At 45.1% G+C, this 19568-nt stretch overlaps 4 protein-coding genes across 4 annotated transcripts; 3 read left to right on the top strand and 1 right to left on the bottom strand.

Moving 5' to 3' along the window:
* The first annotated feature begins 1552 nt into the window (after positions 1–1552).
* LOC137786294 (transmembrane protease serine 9-like) lies at positions 1553–7573 on the top strand. The gene is made up of 9 exons (XM_068578063.1): positions 1553–1568; positions 1748–1907; positions 1995–2263; positions 2958–3103; positions 3180–3411; positions 3609–3780; positions 5240–5493; positions 5610–5710; positions 6338–7573. Exons 2-9 carry the CDS (start codon positions 1819–1821, stop codon positions 6626–6628), a joined length of 1554 nt encoding a protein of 517 aa, XP_068434164.1. The 5' UTR covers positions 1553–1568; positions 1748–1818; the 3' UTR covers positions 6629–7573.
* Positions 7574–7741: 168 nt separating this feature from the next.
* Positions 7742–10001, bottom strand: LOC137786292 (uncharacterized). Its single transcript, XM_068578060.1, has 5 exons — positions 9822–10001; positions 9153–9213; positions 8902–9012; positions 8475–8612; positions 7742–8341 (listed from the first exon to the last, which is right to left on the bottom strand). Exons 2-5 carry the CDS (start codon positions 9156–9158, stop codon positions 8255–8257), a joined length of 342 nt encoding a protein of 113 aa, XP_068434161.1. The 5' UTR covers positions 9159–9213; positions 9822–10001; the 3' UTR covers positions 7742–8254.
* A 1325-nt stretch (positions 10002–11326) lies between these two features.
* Positions 11327–13696, top strand: eif1 (eukaryotic translation initiation factor 1). The gene is made up of 4 exons (XM_068578059.1): positions 11327–11523; positions 12154–12317; positions 12428–12529; positions 12617–13696. Exons 1-4 carry the CDS (start codon positions 11493–11495, stop codon positions 12659–12661), a joined length of 342 nt encoding a protein of 113 aa, XP_068434160.1. The 5' UTR covers positions 11327–11492; the 3' UTR covers positions 12662–13696.
* A 2096-nt stretch (positions 13697–15792) lies between these two features.
* LOC137786287 (GTPase IMAP family member 7-like) lies at positions 15793–18844 on the top strand. Its single transcript, XM_068578055.1, has 3 exons — positions 15793–15886; positions 17261–17871; positions 18708–18844. The coding sequence occupies exons 1-3, from the start codon at positions 15862–15864 to the stop codon at positions 18741–18743; spliced, it is 672 nt and encodes a 223-aa protein (XP_068434156.1). The 5' UTR covers positions 15793–15861; the 3' UTR covers positions 18744–18844.
* The last annotated feature ends 724 nt before the right edge of the window (positions 18845–19568 follow it).

The raw sequence follows: 19568 nt of genomic DNA, 5'->3' as shown, positions 1-19568 counted from the left end.
GACTGAATATCTGGAAATATTGCAAATTATTATTTATTTATTCATTTTTCAAATTAGTCATGTTACTCCACACCTGTGGTACAAGTACACCACTTTGTACTAGTTAACTGTTTATCAATTATTTTTAAATAATACATTGTTTATTTGCTGATATTTAAAATTGTTTTCTACATCTGGTGTCTACAGGTATACTTCCCTTCTCCTCCAGGTGTAAAAGTACAACCTGGGTTATGAAGTACAGGTGAAAAGGAGGAGGAGGAAGAGGAGGAGGAAGAGGAGGTTATTTATGCTGCAGCAGACCTGATCAGACGGACTTCTCAGCATGGCTCTCTTCAAATGCATCTCTGTGGCGACTCTGCTGACCCTGCTGACTCCAGGTAAGCGCCCTCCTCACCGCACGCACCTGAACCATTCACCTGAACCATTCACCTGAACCATTCACCTGAACCATTCACCTGAAATGTTTACCTGAAACGTTTACCTGAAACATTTACCTGAACCGTTCACCTGAAATGTTTACCTGAAACGTTTACCTGAACCATTCACCTGAAATGTTTACCTGAAACGTTTACCTGAACCGTTCACCTGAACCGTTCACCTGAACCGTTCACCTGAACCGTTCACGTGAGAGGTCTCAGGTGCAGCAGGAGGTACGGTGTTTATATGCTTGATCAGAGACTAAAGTTAACGCAGAAAAATCTGAAATTCAGCTCTTTTTTTACAAAATAGTTGCTGAAAATGAACCAACGTGCTGAGTGAACCTGCAGGGAAATAAATTAAAATATGAATATATTGAACATGTAAATGATCAAAGAGGAAAGAAGAGAAAAGTAAAGGAAGGTTATCTGAAACTCTCTGAAGTCCAAATAGGAGCAGTTTAGATCTGCAAAGTAAACAGAAAGCAAGTTTTATATTTCTCTGAAATGCTCAGAAGAAGAGAAGTGATGAAGTCTGAAGTCTCGCTGGAGCAACACTGAAGCAGGTTTCAGGTGATCAGTCGCTGACACTCCCTCATTCATCACACTGTTTGTCTGCTGGATGACGTCATCAGTGAGTTATCGATACGCTGCACTGCAGACATTTAGTTCTCTTCATCTCATAAGTCACAAGGAAGTACCTATAAATGTTTCCTCATTCCCAAGACAAACTTGTACGGTGCATGCTCGTGATGCGTTCACTTGCTGTTGTACGTACTGCCGCCCATGAAGTCATCCAATTCTAGATTATTTATATTTCTATATTTTGATCTTGCAGGTTGTCTTCGTAAAGAGTAAACCTCACATCTGTCCTGTTTCTGTGACGGTGGAGCATCATCAGATAGATCAGATAGTAGTAGTAGTACAGTACTACTGTAGTACTTATACAACAGTAGTAATAAGACCAGCAGCAGTAGTAGTAGCATAAAGTTTGGGTTTTTTGAATTAGGTTAAAAAGGATTAAAGGGTGTTGGATGGGGTTAGATGTTTTAAAGAAATGATCACAATGCGTCTCAAATATCACCTGTCAATGTCTCACAAATATAAATATGAATCTTTTCTATTTTTCAGAGTCTCTCTCGCAACTAAATGGTAAGTCACAACTTTGTGTTTTTCTTCTCTTCTTTACTTGTTACTTGTTGGGACTTCAGTGTCATTTTGTTGGTATTCATTGTCGTCATGAAACGAGAGTAGAAGCTCGGGCTGTTGGCGGTCCGGAGCAGTGGTACTGTAGTCCTGATAGTCGATGGTTCTGCCGCCCGTCTCTTCAGTGTGTGGTCGGCCTCCGCTGAACACCCGGATCGTTGGAGGGCAGCCGGCCCCTGGGGGCGCCTGGCCCTGGATGGCCAGTCTGCACAGGACGTCCCACTTCTGTGGAGGATCTCTTATCAACAATGAGTGGGTGATGAGCGCCGCCCACTGCTTCTCCTCGTAAGCACAGAGCCCGGAGCACCTTCTTCTGTTTGTTCTTGCGTTTCCCCTGGAGGAGCTTTAACGCTCTGTGACGTGTCTCTACAGCACCAACGTCAACAACCTGGTTGTTTATCTGGGGCGCCAGAACCAGGAGGGCGACAACCCCAATGAGGTCCAACGGACGGTGACGCAGATCATCAACCACCCCGACTACAATACCAGGACCAGTGACAACGACATCAGCCTCCTGAAGCTCTCCTCGCCGGTGACTTTCACCAACTTCATTCTGCCCGTCTGCCTGGCAACTCCAAACAGCAGCTTCCTCAACGGCACCGAGTCCTGGGTCACCGGCTGGGGCACTATTGGGTTTGGAGGTGGGTCAGGGGGGATATTCATTTTTTGCTACCGAGAGACTGCAGCTTTAACACATGAAGCATAGACTTCTATACAACCAGAGGAGTCGCCCCCTGGTGGTCAGGAGAGAGACTGCAGCTTTAACACATGAAGCATAGACTTCTATACAACCAGAGGAGTCGCCCCCTGGTGGTCAGGAGAGAGAATGCAGCTTCAACACATGAAGCATAGACTTCTATACAACCAGAGGAGTCGCCCCCTGGTGGTCAGGAGAGAGAATGCAGCTTTAACACATGAAGCATAGACTTCTATACAACCAGAGGAGTCGCCCCCTGGTGGTCAGGAGAGAGAATGCAGCTTCAACACATGAAGCATAGACTTCTATACAACCAGAGGAGTCGCCCCCTGGTGGTCAGGAGAGAGAATGCAGCTTTAACACATGAAGCATAGACTTCTATACAACCAGAGGAGTCGCCCCCTGGTGGTCAGGAGAGAGAATGCAGCTTTAACACATGAAGCATAGACTTCTATACAACCAGAGGAGTCGCCCCCTGGTGGTCAGGAGAGAGAATGCAGCTTCAACACATGAAGGATAGACTTCTATACAACCAGAGGAGTCGCCCTTTGGGGGTCAGGAGAGAGAATGCAGCTTTGACTTTTGTCGACACGCAGCTTTAAAAGTCTGTTTATTGAACTATATTTTTGTCTCTTTAGTGTCGCTTCCGTCCCCACAAGCCCTGATGGAGGTGGAGGTGCCCATCGTGGGGAACGATCAGTGTAACATTGACTATGGACTGGGCTCAATCACAAGCAACATGATCTGCGCCGGGCTCCGTGTGGGAGGAAAGGACTCCTGCCAGGTGATCATCTTCATCTGGTCATGTCAGATTTGACCTCATGTAAAGGTCATTTTCCTGAATGTTTCTCTGCTTAAAGGGCGACTCGGGTGGTCCGCTGGTGAGCAAGCAGGGTGTTCTCTGGATTCAGTCAGGAGTCGTGAGTTTTGGAAGAGGTTGCGCAGAGCCTAATTTCCCAGGAGTCTACACCAGAGTGTCCCAGTACATGTCCTGGATCAACAGCAATATCGCCAGCAATCAGCCGGGCTTCGTCACCTTCACATCCAGCGGGAGCGACATCACCACAGTCCCTCCAACCACTACAGCCTCACGTGAGTCCAACCTGTAAACACTGATTGTACCTCTGAATTATACATCTGAATATGTACCTGTGAGATGTAGTACATTAAAGAGTACAACATGGACCTCTGAGATGCAGCAAATCCTCAAATTAAGTATCATACATTTGTACATAAAGGAACACTTCCCTCTAACTCTTGTGTTTGACCTTCAACCTTTGTTCCTTCAGCGGTGATCTGTGGCCGAGCCCCGATGAATTCACGTATTTCGGGGGGAAGCTCCGTGGTGACGGCTGGCGTGTGGCCGTGGATGGCGAGCCTGCAGAAGAACGGAAGTCACGCGTGTGGCGGCACTCTGGTGGCCGTGGACGCCGTGTTGAGCAACGCCGACTGCTTCTCCAGGTGAGACGTCATGGACGTTTAACCGTAAAGGAACTGCACCCGTTCTTATCAAAACCTTTCAGCCCTAAAACGTATAGAAACCTATTCCAGAGACACAACTGGGAGGCTTGACTATCCTCACTGGTCCGTGGCCATCGAGAAGGAGCTGGTACTGGAACTGAAGCGATCATTGAACTGTTTGTTACCAAAGAGAGGAAGATGCACTTTGTCTTTAAGTGAACAGCATTTGCAAAGTGAACTGCTGTTTGTGTTTTCACATCTGCGGTAGCGTTGTGTTAATGTGTCTATGGTGTTGTTATTATACGTGTATTCAACCATGAGAACAAGAATAAGAAAAGTACAATTTCTTTAATAAAGTCAAACTACAAAGTGCTATCAGTAAGTGCCATCTGAGTGCTACTAAAGTGCTGCTACTACTTGTTGATTTCTAACAAGGAAACTATATTAATTTCCAACACAAATTGGCGACAAAGGTGGGATGGTGCCGCATGATTTGTATTCATGCGCGTCCATCCCATCCTTGTCGCCAAATAGAAATCACAACCTGCCTAAAACGCATGGAAACTTATTCCAGAGACGCAACTGGGAGGCTTGACTATCCTCACTGGTCCATGGCCATCGAGAAGGAGCTGGTACTGGAACTGAAGCGCTCATTGAACTGTTTGAAAGGAGGATGGACTTTGTCTTCAAGTGAACAGCATTTGCAAAGTGAACTGCTGTTTGTGTCTTTACATCTGCTCGTGCAGACGAGCTAACAGGGGTATCTACCACCATCTTCAACCTCTCACTTGAACAGTCTGTTGCCTTAAGCCTTAAGGCAACAGTCTGTTGCCTTAAGGCTTAAGGCAACCACCGTCGTTCCTGTACCAAGAAAACCAAAGTGAAATGCTTGAATGACTGTCGACCAGTTGCTCTAACACCCATAATCACAAAATGTTTCGAGAGTCTAGTTCTCTCCCACATTGAAACTGTCATCCCTACCGATCCTGACCAACACCAGTTTGCTTATCGGACAAACCGATCAACAGATGATGCAATCACAACAGCTCTTCACGCAGCCCTTACACAACACCTATGTAAGGATGCTGTTTGGGGATTTCAGTTCTGCTTTCAACACAATAATTCCACACAAACTGGTTCAAAATTGAGCAACTATGAACAGACCCCGGGTGGGTGACCACACCTCAACCACTCCGACCCTGAGTACTGGAACACCACAGCGGTGCGTCCTCAGTCCTTTTCTCTCTTCACATATGACTGCACAGCTATTCACCCCACGAACACCACGGTCACATTTGCAGACGACACTGCTGTAGTAGGACTGACAACCAACAACAACGAGACAAAAGGCCCAGGTACAAAAGGCAAAGTCTCCCACTGCTGTTCAGCCGACATTTGGCAAAGATTGCCCCGCCCTCGCACTGTGTAAACCAATCAGAACTCTTCTCCTCTCCCACAGCCCCCCCACGCCGTCTGAGTGGACCGTCGTGTTGGGTCGGCTGAAGCAGAACGGATCCAACCCCTTTGAGGTGACGCTGAACGTGACCAACATCACCCTGAGCACCCTGAACGGGTCCAACGTCGCCGTTCTGCGACTGGCAGCCCGACCCGGCCTGTCCGACTACATCCAGCCCGTCTGCATGGACAACGGACAAACCTTCGCCGTGGGCTCCACGTGCTGGGTGGCGGGCTGGAGCTCCGGGCGAGGAGGGGGTGAGTCCAGAACCGTCGCTCGATATCTCTGGAGGGAACCGGCCGGTCCGGGTTCCTGCCTGTCTGGGTTTGATCCAGATGTTTCCTCTCACCGTTTCCTTGTTTTCCATCTTCAGAGGAAGAAGTTCTGCAGGAGCTCCAGACCTCAGTGGAAAGCTGTGGGAACGACTCGTCAGCCAGTGACGCCATTTGTACCGGACTCTTAACACTGGAGCAGGTGAGAGAGTTCTCCTTCTGTGTCCTGCTGAAGATAAGTGGTCTGTATGAGACAGAGAGAGAGAGAAGTGTGATACCGGCGCCTAGACGATGCCTGAAACCAATCAAATTGAACAATATACTAACCGTTTAAAGTACACAATAGATACCATAGCGTCTCTAAATAATCTCACTTTGTGTCTTGGAGCGTCCTCGTCCAGATTCCAGCGTTTAAAACAGACGTTTCCTCAACGAATCGGAGTTTGTCTCTTCTTCTTTACAGGCTGTTGTCTTTGCTGCATTTGGTGAACCTTGCGTTACATTTTGGCATTTTCTCCGTTAAAAGGTTCATAGCTAGCTAGCTACTGTAGCTATACATGCGGTAGCCTATCGTTAGCCGCTGCCAGGACGGAGTCATCAGAGGAGTGTGAAAGTATTTCAATCGGCACCAAAAGGAAGCATCGAAATCTGCGTTGCGTTTCGGTCCGTCCCGACCCAAAGGTCGTAGGGCGGATTCAAACCTCTCAATACTAATAACTACCAAACTATTAAGTACTTTCCCTACGATCCCCATCTGTCCTCTGAATACTAAATGCTGTGTGTGTGTGTGTGTGTGTGTGTGTGTGTGTGTGTGTGTGTGTGTGTGTAGGGGGACTCTGGAGGTCCCCTGATGTGTCAGCTGGACGGCTCCTGGTTCCAGGCAGCAGTGTTGTCGTCTGAAAACGCCACCAGGTCAAGACGAGCAGCTCAGTCGAGGTTCGACACACTGAGCAGGTTCCAGAGCTTTCTGTCTGACGTGGTGGGCTTCTTACCTTCCTCCACCTCCAACGAGACCTCCAACTCCACCTCCACCACCAACGAGGGCGCTCCTGCTCACCCCTCCTTCCTCCTCCTCCTCTTCCTCGTCTCCTCCGTGTGTCTGCAGCTCTTCGTGCAGTAAACCTGCAGCTTTGCATCGTGTCACATCGTCTTATGAGCCACCAGGCCTGATTTTCAAAATATCTTTTTTTTAAACGTAAACTTAATTATCTTTACAATCACAACGTTTATTAACTTCATTTAAAGTGCCACACAACTGTAAACCTTGTGAGAATATATATATATACGGGTACAAAAAGAAGAAAACCTCATATTTCTACCTGTAAAGTCACAAATCGGTGCACTACTTTCTATTTTAGAACTGAATGACATGGGTTTTTTTACTAAAACATCTTCCCAATATGTCAAAACTTTGTTTTGTAGTGCTGTTTGTTGCAGATTTGGATTCCTCAGGCGCTAACCTTTCCAGAACGCTGTGTTCTGCGTATGTGGGATGTTGTCAAGGTCCTGAACCAAAGAGCTGAAAAAAGTCCGGCACCGCTCGAGGACGGATTTTTGGCAAATCTTGTTCAGAATCATGCTGCATATTAAAAAATATGTTATGATTTTAATTATAACAGTAAAGTCAGAATAAAATTAAACTATCAGTAAAATATGCGTTTTAAAATGTGCTGTACACTTTTGTGTGAGAATGAGATAAATATTAATGGGTTGTGCCAAATGTCCACCGTCTGAGGGAAAAGTGCAATAAACGGACATGTTAGTGAGATGAGTTTGGGGAAAAGGAGCCATCAAAATGTGCTTTTACTCTGAAGGGAACGATCCACTTCCTGTTTGTTCTAAGAAGAGCTTCCTGTCTGAAGTGAAGAATCCCTTCTTCTTCATCCCGGTGGCTCTGTGAAGCTGCATTGTGAATGTGTTGAAATCAGTACAATGAAGGACCATGTGAAGTCCACACAACGTATAATGATTAACTACTGATGGATATGTAAACTATATTCTGCCTCTTTGCCTCTTCATGCTGTGAGCGCACACTTTAATTGTTTTCGTTAATTTCTATATTAAATTCAGGACATACAGAGAACATGTTGTTGTTTCTTTTCCTGGTGTGTTTACAGTGGTCAGTTTATTAGGTACACACGACGACCGCCACAGAAAGATGTTAAAAAGCATAAAGCTCTAAAGACGCCTCATCACATTTATTAATAAAGAACAAAGAAACTAAAGTCATCAATCAAGTTTTAAGAAATTTCAGAATTTAATAAAAGACAATTATGAGCTGCTCACCTGGTAGACGTACACAGAGTACATCAAGTGCACAGAGTACATCAAGTACACCATTACAACATGTTGTGCAACATTTATTATAACTATAAAATATTGTATATTCTATTTCAGTCCATAAAGGTAGAAAACTACCATGAGTAGCTGCTTGAGCAGTGAACGTGGATCACTCCGCCGCTGAAAGTAGTCCCACCACGTGACGAGCTGCCAGAGGAGACCACACGCTCATGAGAAGATACACACTGAATATTTACATATTTAAGACGAAGGCTTTTGATCCATCCGCAGCTGAGAGCCACGGACAGGAAGTCTGACGGACCTCGAGTTCACACGGAAGTGTGATGAGAGGAGGAAGATCACGGAGAGGAGCCACTCCTCCCTCTCTCTCTCTCTCTCTCTCTCTCTCTCTCTCTCTCTCTCTCTCTCTCTCTCTCTCTCTCTCTCTCTCTCTCTCCATCCTCGTCTACTTGATCCTGATCTCAAAGCAGAGGCAGTTGCAGGTGTCGCACTCTGGAGGCTGACAGGTGCAGGCACAGTCACATTTAGCACACTGGAAAACACACAGGAGAGTTCACTTTACATTGAGATCTATGGGGAGATTTAGACACACATTGAGATCTATGGTAGGACCTAATGGGACCTCATTAGACCTCATTAGACCTCATGAGAGTGAGGTCACTTACTGAAGGAGACGGACACATGACGGCCCAACACGAGCGAACGGTCGGCAGGCGGCAGTCGCACATTTCTGCAAATCTGAAGCAGCACTCGTTCAGAGAGATGCCGGGACAGCAGCCGCCGCACAGCGGGGGGCACCGGTCCTGTTGGGGGGGGCGGGGGGGGGGGGGGGGCAGGAGGGGGGGGGCGTTCTCTTTATTAAGAAAAGGATGAACAGATTGACATGTTTGATATCTCATGAACACAATCATGTTTCCTGAGAGATCTCCTGATGTAGCTGCTCTCTACCACCGGAGGGCGCCAAAGACCACTGGTAAGTCTGTGCTTCAGTGTGTAGGACGAGGTCCCGTACACACACACACACACACACACACACTGAGTTTGTTTCTCACGAGCTGCAGTAAATAAGAAGGCGGGTCCCGCGGCACCGACCTTGAGGCAGGACCGGATCCACAGCCCGAGCCCGAGGACGACCATGTAGAGGCCCAGCGTGATCATCAGCACCGCCGGGAGCGGGATGGAGAGCTCCCAGACCGGCCACACCTGAGGACCAGCACACACACATGAGTACACCGAGCTGGGCCGGGCCGTGCCGGGCCGGGCCGGGCCGAGTCGGGCCGGGCCGGGCCGGGCCGAGCCGGGCCGGGCCGAGTACCTGCTCAGAGAAACAAGCTGCTTCTTACCTGCATGGTCTCTCAGGAGAGGACGTCCTTCAGCCCCATGAGGCAGTCTGGCTTCAGCTCTCTGTTTGTGTACATGAAATATATAATATACATATAATATATAATACCGCCAGCAGTATTGGTACATGTCCTCCAGCACTGCACTGAGCTACACGCTCTGTCTTCATGTGTGTACTGCGTTGTACTTTTGTATACAACACTTGCAGATATAGTTACATTTCACATTTGTATTGTAAACAATAATAATAACAATAATAATAATATAACCCTGCACCATCAGTACTTCTACTTTTGATACTCTAAGCACATTTTGCTATTTCACGGTATTTATTTTAGGTATCATCACGTCTCCTCCTTCCTTTTCTTCTTTCCTTCCTTCCTTGCTTCCTTACCAGTATTGTAACTTTGTAGCTTCTGGTGTTCACAGTACTTGTGTATTTGTACGTGTTGTGTTACTGTGTGTGCTCAGGTTTGTGTAGTTTCTATCTTGTGTGTTGTGTTTTTATTGCATTAATGTAGAACTTTACACTATTCATACTGTTACTGAATATAATGACCTCAGATGAATACATATGTGTACATGTGTACCTGTGGTACTATCAGTGAGGTGTTGTACTTGTACAGCAGTACAGGGTCTGAATACTACACAACAAAGAGGAACTCTCTCACCTCCTCAAAGTCCCGGATCCTCACGCACGCGCCGCGCGCAGTCTATATCCACGCGGGTGCAGGTGAAGTGACGTCACGTGTCCGTGTTATATCGTTGACTGAATAAAAAGAGCGTAAAGGTTTAAGGTTTAAGTTTCATGCTGAACCAAACGGGACCAGCCGTCGCCATGGAGTCGGACTCGGACGGGTCCCCGGAAGGGACAAAACCAGGCTCACAGAGCGCGAAGGGGAAAATAATGTCAACCTGGTTCACGTTCAGTCAGTTGAGGCAAATAGTTCAGTAGTTAGTACATTTACTCATAGAACAAAGTACAAATACTTACTACAAATAGTTCAGTAGTTAGTACATTTACTCATAGAACAAAGTACAAATACTTACTACAAATAGTTCAGTAGTTAGTACATTTACTCATAGAACAAAGTACAAATACTTACTACAAATAGTTCAGTAGTTAGTACATTTACTCATCGAACAAAGTACAAATACTTACTACAAATAGTTCAGTAGTTAGTACATTTACTCATCGAACAAAGTACAAATACTTACTACAAATAGTTCAGTAGTTAGTACATTTACTCATCGAACAAAGTACAAATACTTACTACAAATAGTTCAGTAGTTAGTACATTTACTCATAGAACAAAGTACAAATACTTACTACAAATAGTTCAGTAGTTAGTACATTTACTCATAGAACAAAGTACAAATACTTACTACAAATAGTTCAGTAGTTAGTACATTTACTCATCGAACAAAGTACAAATACTTACTACAAATAGTTCAGTAGTTAGTACATTTACTCATAGAACAAAGTACAAATACTTACTACAAATAGTTCAGTAGTTAGTACATTTACTCATCGAACAAAGTACAACTAAGTGCTAATACGTATTGTAAACATGTCTTACAAACAGAACCTTGTACTCCTCCACCATGTCCACATCCTCTCCCAGAACACACACACACACACACACACACACACACACACACACACACACATACATACATATATATATATATATATATATATATATATATATATATATATATATATATATATATATATATATATATATATATATATATATATATATATATATAAATACTTTTTTGTATGTTTTTCAGTTCAGTTTATTAAGTATATTTAGTAGATATTGTACATTTTGCATATTATTTTGCTTACCTGAATGTTTAAATGCTGCTGTAGTAAATGTATTATATTTTAATTTCTTTAGTTCTTCTGTGTACATTTACATTATGGCTTTATGTTGTATATTTCATTACATTTTCTTTTCTTTTTTTTACTTCTTCAGCTCTTCTCTTTAATTTAATTATTTAAGTATTTTCTGTTTTGCTTCTGTTGTGACACGATGACGTCAGCTTTCCAGTAAAGTTGAGCAATATTAGGGCGTGGCAAGCCAAACAACGACACCTCCCCCCCCCCTCTTTTTTCCTACGTCAATAACGTGATGACGTGATTACGGGGCGGGGCTACAAAGGCTTGTTTTCCAGCTACGGGCTTCGGAGAGCTCCATTTTGTGAGAGCCGTCGAAGCAGAGCCGCGTCCCCGAGGAAAGAGAAAACCAAGAAACGACTCAAACAGCTCAAAGTCAGCCGACGTACCGCCCGCTAACCAAGTTATCATCCGAAAGGAAAGCAAATCTTATCGTATGTCCGATATCCAGAACCTCCAAACTTTTGGTAAGTCGTCATAAAGAAGCCGCGGTGAGCGCGGTGAGGTGGGGGAAGGGCGCGTGTCCGCGTAGCTAACGGCCGCTCGGCCTGCGCATCTGCCGGGCTTTCATCGGCTTTATTTAAATCTATCTCAACGTTTTCAGTCTCTAAGTGATCAATGTGTGCTATTAAATGTCTTTATTTGACGGTATTTCTGCCGCTAAGCAGACCGGCGGCCTTCCGCTCGCTCCGCCGCCATTAGGCCCGAGCGGCACCCGGTTAGCTTATTCTTCCCGACGCAAAAAAATGGCCGCGTGAAACAGTACCGTTGTACCACCAAAATACCGTTTTGTTTTTTCACTCGGCTGCACTTTTAGAGTCTCGGGTTCACGCTCCGTAGACGGAAGTCGCCACGTCACGGTTGGTAATCCGCGTGCAATCCCGTCTGGGCAGCTAAAACTAGCGCAGTAACGCTGCCAGGCTGCTGCGCATGCGCATTTCATCCCGAGAGAAAAAAAGAAAAACATGGCCCTTCTGTGTGTCTGCCAGATTGTAAACAAAGGAGACGCAAACAACCGATTTTGTGTCATTGAAACTGAGATTGTTGTGTGTGTATAAATCTAGTTGTGTGTCTAACGCGTGCTGTCTTCCTCCCAGACCCCTTTGCTGATGCAACTAAGGGTGATGACCGCCTCCCAGCCGGGACTGAGGACTATATCCACATAAGAATCCAACAGCGGAACGGCAGGAAGACCCTCACCACTGTCCAGGGCATTGCCATCGACTATGACAAGAAGAAGCTAGTCAAGGCCTTCAAGAAGGTACGCAGAGCCACACAAGTTTAGTTTTACGGCGTTTTGCTAACCGCTGCTGCAGGGCGGCGCCATGCAGACACTGACTCATTGTCTCCTCTCTCTTTGACCCCCGGCAGAAGTTTGCGTGCAATGGGACTGTGATTGAGCACCCAGAGTATGGTGAAGTGATCCAGCTCCAGGGAGACCAGCGCAAGAATATCTGCCAGTTCCTCATCGAGGTGAGCGTCGCGGGGTTCCCCCTCGTTGTGTGTGGAACGCGGCCGACCGGGGGGAGTTTCCTTTATTAATGTCTGGTTTCTTTTCAGATTGGCCTGGCCAAGGAGGAGCAGCTCAAAGTCCACGGCTTCTAGAGTCTGCTCGCGGCCCTGTCCCTTCTCCAAGAAGACCATTAACCCCCTCTCCTCCTATGTGCTGCTGCCCTTCCTCCCTCCTCTCCCTCCCTGCAACCCCACCAGCTCCCGTTAGCCAACACGTGAATTACCTCTGACAACATGGGATTCTCTAACTCCACCGCCCTCCGCCAGCAGGGGGCAGGCTCGCTCTCACAGAGACACACCACTGCAGCGCCACACAGCATCAGGGACGAGTGGTGATGACCCCTTCCCCTCCCCCCCCTTTTTTGTTGATATCCTTTTTAAATTTTCTTTTTAGGTCTTGTGCCACAACAAGGAGGCACCGTTTCATGTAACTTTTTGTTTTGTACTTCAAGGTGTTTCAATAAAACGTTGCGTCTCCACATGGAGTGTTGTCGTGGGGATTGTGGGCGGGGTTTGTGCAGGAAGGTCCCCGACTTTACAACGGTTACCTGCTGACGTGGTGCGTTTAGGAGGCCGGAGGGTCTTCTCGTTACGGCGTCTGCTGCAGGAGTCGCTTTCTGTCGACGGAGGAGACGTCGCTTTCTGTCGATGGAGACGTCGCTCTCTCCGGCGCCGCCGGGGAGCTCCTGACCATCTCCTCCCACGCTTTTGTGTTTCGCTCTTCACATCATTTTTCTAACTTTTTTTTTGTTGTTAATTTGCCGACCCCGAGTATTAAACCTAACCGGTGTGAGTGAGGCCGTAATGAGCCGGTTCCTCATGCGACCAGGTGAGCCCTCCAGAGCAGGAAGTGAACGTCCCGGTGATACTTTAGTCCAGTTTAAGGAATACCTTCAGATTTACTGGTAGAATTCACTTCCTCCTCTGGCGGCCGGCTCTGCTAACTATTCTGGTACCACAGCTGCGGTTATGGACACTTGAATCTTTAATTTTCATATATAATGCAATAATTTATCAGCCTGAGTTATTGATGTAGTGATGCAGTAGAAACAAGCCATGGCCAGCTCCCACTGTGCTGAGGGAGAGCGCTGCTCACTCATTGGTTCAATAAAATGTCTGCAGTTGAAACGCATCGTCTGGTTCCTTTGTTCAGTGCAGAGAAGCATGTCTAGTGTTAGCTCCCTGCAGTACAGTAAAGCGTACTCGATGTACATATCAGATTTAGTACAGTAAAGAGTACATCTACCTGTAAAGAGTACATCTACCTCCAAGATGTAGTACCATATTACCCCACTAGAGAGATCATAGTACCATATTACCCCACTAGAGAGATCATAGTACCATATTACCCCACTAGAGAACTCATAGTACCATATTACCCCACTAGAGAGATCATAGTACCATGTTACCCCACTAGAGAGATCATAGTACTATATTACCCCACTAGAGAGATCATAGTACCATATTACCCCACTAGAGAGATCATAGTACCATATTACCCCACTAGAGAGATCATAGTACCATATTACCCCACTAGAGATCATAGTACCATGTTACCCCACTAGAGACATCATAGTACTATATTACCCCACTAGAGACATCATAGTACTATATTACCCCACTAGAGAGATCATAGTACTATATTACCCCACTAGAGAGATCATAGTACTATATTACCCCACTAGAGAGATCATAGTACCATATTACCCCACTAGAGAGATCATAGTACCATGTTACCCCACTAGAGAGATCATAGTACCATATTACCCCACTAGAGAGATCATAGTACTATATTACCCCACTAGAGAGATCATAGTACCATATTACCCCACTAGAGAGATCATAGTACTATATTACCCCACTAAAGAGATCATAGTACTATATTACCCCACTAGAGAGATCATAGTACCATGTTACCCCACTAGAGACATCATAGTACTATATTACCCCACTAGAGAGATCATAGTACCATATTACCCCACTAGAGAGATCATAGTACCATATTACCCCACTAGAGAACTCATAGTACCATATTACCCCACTAGAGAGATCATAGTACCATGTTACCCCACTAGAGAGATCATAGTACCATATTACCCCACTAGAGAGATCATAGTACCATATTACCCCACTAGAGAGATCATAGTACCATATTACCCCACTAGAGAACTCATAGTACCATATTACCCCACTAGAGAGATCATAGTACCATGTTACCCCACTAGAGAGATCATAGTACCATATTACCCCACTAGAGAGATCATAGTACTATATTACCCCACTAGAGAGATCATAGTACCATATTACCCCACTAGAGAGATCATAGTACTATATTACCCCACTAAAGAGATCATAGTACTATATTACCCCACTAGAGAGATCATAGTACCATGTTACCCCACTAGAGACATCATAGTACTATATTACCCCACTAGAGAGATCATAGTACCATATTACCCCACTAGAGAGATCATAGTACTATATTACCCCACTAGAGAGATCATAGTACCATATTACCCCACTAGAGAGATCATAGTACTATATTACCCCACTAAAGAGATCATAGTACTATATTACCCCACTAGAGAGATCATAGTACCATATTACCCCACTAGAGAGATCATAGTACTATATTACCCCACTAGAGAGATCATAGTACCATATTACCCCACTAGAGAGATCATAGTACTATATTACCCCACTAGAGAGATCATAGTACTATATTACCCCACTAGAGAGATCATAGTACCATATTACCCCACTAGAGAGATCATAGTACCATGTTACCCCACTAAAGAGATCATAGTACTATATTACCCCACTAGAGAGATCATAGTACCATGTTACTCCACTAGAGAGATCATAGTACTATATTACCCCACTAGAGAGATCATAGTACCATATTTACCATATACAGGATGTCTGTACAGATTGTAAAACCCTCAAAGGCAAATTTGTATTTATGATTTTGGGCTCTACAAAAACTGAATTGAATACTTCATTCATGAGGTACTTGTCAAACAAAAGAATTGATCCACTGAAGCACTGAACTTCATTTTTGATGTTATGTGTTTACTCCGTGTACAAGAGGAACCTTTTCACTTGAAAACACAATAGATAAGTAGTTGAAATAAGCTCCGCCTGCGCTGTGTTATAAATAACCTATTGTATACTTTGACTTCCACTTCAGACAAAGAACACATCGAGTGATCCAGAAGGAACGAAGCAGAGAAAATGAAACTATTTGACATTTAATCACCTGAAAGAACAAGAGCTGCGTTTACAAGTCACTCATGTCCGGCACCAGTTTACAGCCTCGTGAGTACATTTATTATACATACAGTACTCTTACTAATAGTTTACAGCCTCGTGAGTACATTTATTATACATACAGTACTCTTACTAATAGTTTACAGCCTCGTGAGTACATTTATTATACATACAGTACTCTTACTAATAGTTTACAGCCTCGTGAGTACATTTATTATACATACAGTACTCTTACTAATAGTTTACAGCCTCGTGAGTACATTTATTATACATACAGTACTCTTACTAATAGTTTACAGCCTCGTGAGTACATTTATTATACATACAGTACTCTTACTAATAGTTTACAGCCTTGTAAGTACATTTATTAGAGACACAGTCTCTAATAAATGTGATAGTTGATAGTTTACAGTCTGGTGTTGTACAGCATGGACCTGCAGGAACGTGTTGCAGGAAGCAGGAGTTCAGGTGAACATCCACTGAGACGTCAGTCGCAGAGATTCCTGCTGCTGCCTGTGTTTCTGATCGGGTAACCGAGAGGATCAGTTGGGTGTCATCAGCATAGCGATGGGAGGAAAAGCCATACGAGACAAAGACAAAGAGAGAGTTGGTGTACAGAGAGAAGAGGAGAGGACCCAGGACTTTATGATTTTGACCATCTCCCTGAGGGACTCCAGTAGTGAGAGGACCCAGGACGGCGCCCTGAGGGACTCCAGTAGTGAGAGGACCCAGGACGGCGCCCTGAGGGACTCCAGTAGTGAGAGGACCCAGGACGGCGCCCTGAGGGACTCCAGTAGTGAGAGGACCCAGGACGGCGCCCTGGGGGACTCCAGTAGCGAGAGGACAAGGTTCAGACACAGATCCTCTCCAAGTTCCCCGGTAGGTGAGGTCATGAGTTAGAATGAGAAGAGGGAGAGCAAAGCCTGAGATACCAAGGAGGGAGGAGATGAGGATCTGGTTTAGGAGGATAAGGACAGAGGAGAGAAGGATAAGGACAGAGGAGAGAGAGGCTGCTCAGAGACAGCAAGGAGGGAAGTCTCTGCTGAGGCCTGAATCCAGACCGGCGTGTTGCTTTCAGACGTCTCTTCAGGAGAGGGTTGACTCTTCCTCCTTCAGACAGAAATGTGATCCGTCCTGTTTCTAGGTGTGGTTCCCTCTATTGTCCCAGAATACTGTTCTGTCCTCTTTGTGGGTCTCATTGCGGTCGTGTTGTGTCTCTTTGTTGGTTCGTTCAGTGACATTTAGAAAGTGAAGGTCTGAGGGGTCCTCTCTTCTATTAGTCCTCTTCTATTTCTACCTAATGGTTGTTTTCATTGTTTTGAGTTCATGCAGAATTGACCCACTTTAACACTCTTTAGACATTCCAATAAACAGAACAATTATGAAGCAGAACCACCAATAACGACCCCGTTGTGCTTGCAGCCGGCCGGCCGGCCAGAGAGCTGACGGTCGTGCTGATCGGGAGGGTTGGAGCTGGGAAGAGTGCCACAGGGAACGCCGTCCTGGGGAGGTCGGCGTTCCGGTCGTGTCTGTCTTCCACCGCAGTGACCCGGGAGTGCCAGGTGGAGAGCGTCGCTCTGAACGGGCAGAACTTGACTGTGGTTGACACCCCTGGTCTGTCTGGACCCAAAAGTCAACAAGACCAGGTGCTGAGCGAGATCCGGAGCAGCTTGTCGTGGGCTGCACGCGGCGGCCCGGTGGTGTTCCTGGCCGTGGTCCAGAGCGGTAGCTTCACACCAGCCGAGCGGAAGATGGTGAAGACGATCCAGAGCGCCTTCGGCCCCGAGGCGGAGCACTTCACCGTGGCCCTGTTCACCCGGGGGGACGACCTGAGGGCGGCGGGCCGCAGCGTGGAGGAGCTCATCGGAGAGGATCCAGCCGTAAAGGACTTCATCCGGGAATGTCGCGGGGGATACCACGTCTTGGACAACCGAGACCCGGACACGTCCCAGGTCACCGAGCTGCTGCAGAAGATCCAGAACCTGGTGCGGAGGAACGGAGACCAGGAAGGAGGCCGGGGGGACGCTTCAACGGTAGGGGCAGTAGTGGGAGGGGCTTTAGCTGGAGCCACCCTCATAGCTCTGCTCGCTACAGCTTTACTAGCAATAATAAAAAATATTCAAACTTAAAATAATGAAAGAAAGAGAACTGTCTGAAGCTACCAGTCTATGTTATTATTATGGGATGTTTAGCATCAGCATGTTCTGAAAGTACCAACATTAATGCACTTATTGTTGTTATTGCTTCATTCATGTACTCATTGTGTTAATGTTGGTGACAGTGGAGTTTGTGTTTTACTATATTTACTGCTAGGTCTTTATCTTTAATAATACAAATAAATGTATTTGTTGAATAAATAATCTGAATACGCAAAGTTAATAAACACACTGTGCTTTTACTACAATGTCAATGTTCTGCTTCAGTTAAGATATCAACATTAATATACTTTATAATACGGGGAGATGAAATCAAGTATTCCGATTGGTTGAGAGTCCATGAGGTGCTCTGTATTGAGCCATAATGTTCTGTATTGAACCATAATGTTCTGTATTGAGCCATAATGTTCTGTATTGAGCCATAATGTTCTGTATTGAGCCATAATGTTCTGTATTGAGCCATAATGTTCTGTATTGAACCATAATGTTCTGTATTGAGCCATAATGTTCTGTATTGAGCCATAATGTTCTGTATTGAGCCATAATGTTCTGTACAGCCTGTTTACATTTACCAGAGCGACATACTCCATATAACAGGTAGATTTTGCTTGTTAGTTGTCATTTCAAACAAGCAGGTTTGGTGTAAACTTTGATATTTTGTATGTTGAAGACGTCAGTGGTGATGTTAGCTGGTCTCTGTTCCTGCTGTACAGTCACATGTTGATGTACGAGAGCAGATAACGATCTGAGGAAAGGGTCTGATCCAAAATCATGAGATCATCACCGCAAGTTCTCTAAACATCATGGAGGGAAATAAAGTGACGGACAAAAGACAGACAGAAGCAGCGAGAGCCCTTCTTCACATCTGACATCCTCCACCGGCCTGGTCAGTAAATCACTCTCTCTCTCGTGTGTGTGTGTGTGTGTGTGTGTGTGTGTGTGTCTCCCGTATGTGTGGCGGTTACATACATACGGGACTATTTTCTCTCGGCTACTGAAATGCGATACACATTTGGTGGCAACAACTATTTAGTGCTGAAAGACAGATTAATATTTACTTTCTATTTATAATGTCACGTATGATATAAGGAATACAGTACAAGAGGAAGTACTGTATCTACAATAATGTACTGTACAATATTGTAGATACAGTACTGCCTTGAGTACCTTATTGATTAATTAACAAAAGTAAGAAGTATTTTTCCCCTTTAGAAAGTTTATTGGATTATATTTGATGCATGTGGGGGATTTTAATATCTATATTGTATATGCCCCACCCCCTTTCAATCAACAGATTAGAAACAGAGTGTTGGTGTTTATAACCTTTAACCCTGCTGGACGTGAGGATGTAAACAAGTTATAGCCACAAAAAATAGATTGAAACTCACAAAGTCTTAGACATTAAACTAAATGTGCAATATCTCACTTCATATCTATAACTCTTGTATGTTGTGTGCTTCTTTGTCTCAATGCATTCAGTCACTTTAGTGTTTTACTTTAACTTGTATTGCTGATGGATGACTTCTCGTCAAAAACAGACTGCTATTTTTAAGCCTCTTTAAATAAAAATAAAT

This window comes from Clinocottus analis, unplaced genomic scaffold (genome assembly GCF_023055335.1).
Source record: "Clinocottus analis isolate CAN_PGR_092001 unplaced genomic scaffold, fCliAna1.0.p SCAF_16, whole genome shotgun sequence".
NCBI classification, from domain to species: Eukaryota; Metazoa; Chordata; class Actinopteri; order Perciformes; family Cottidae; genus Clinocottus; species Clinocottus analis.
This window is presented reverse-complemented; position numbering and strand designations above follow the sequence as displayed.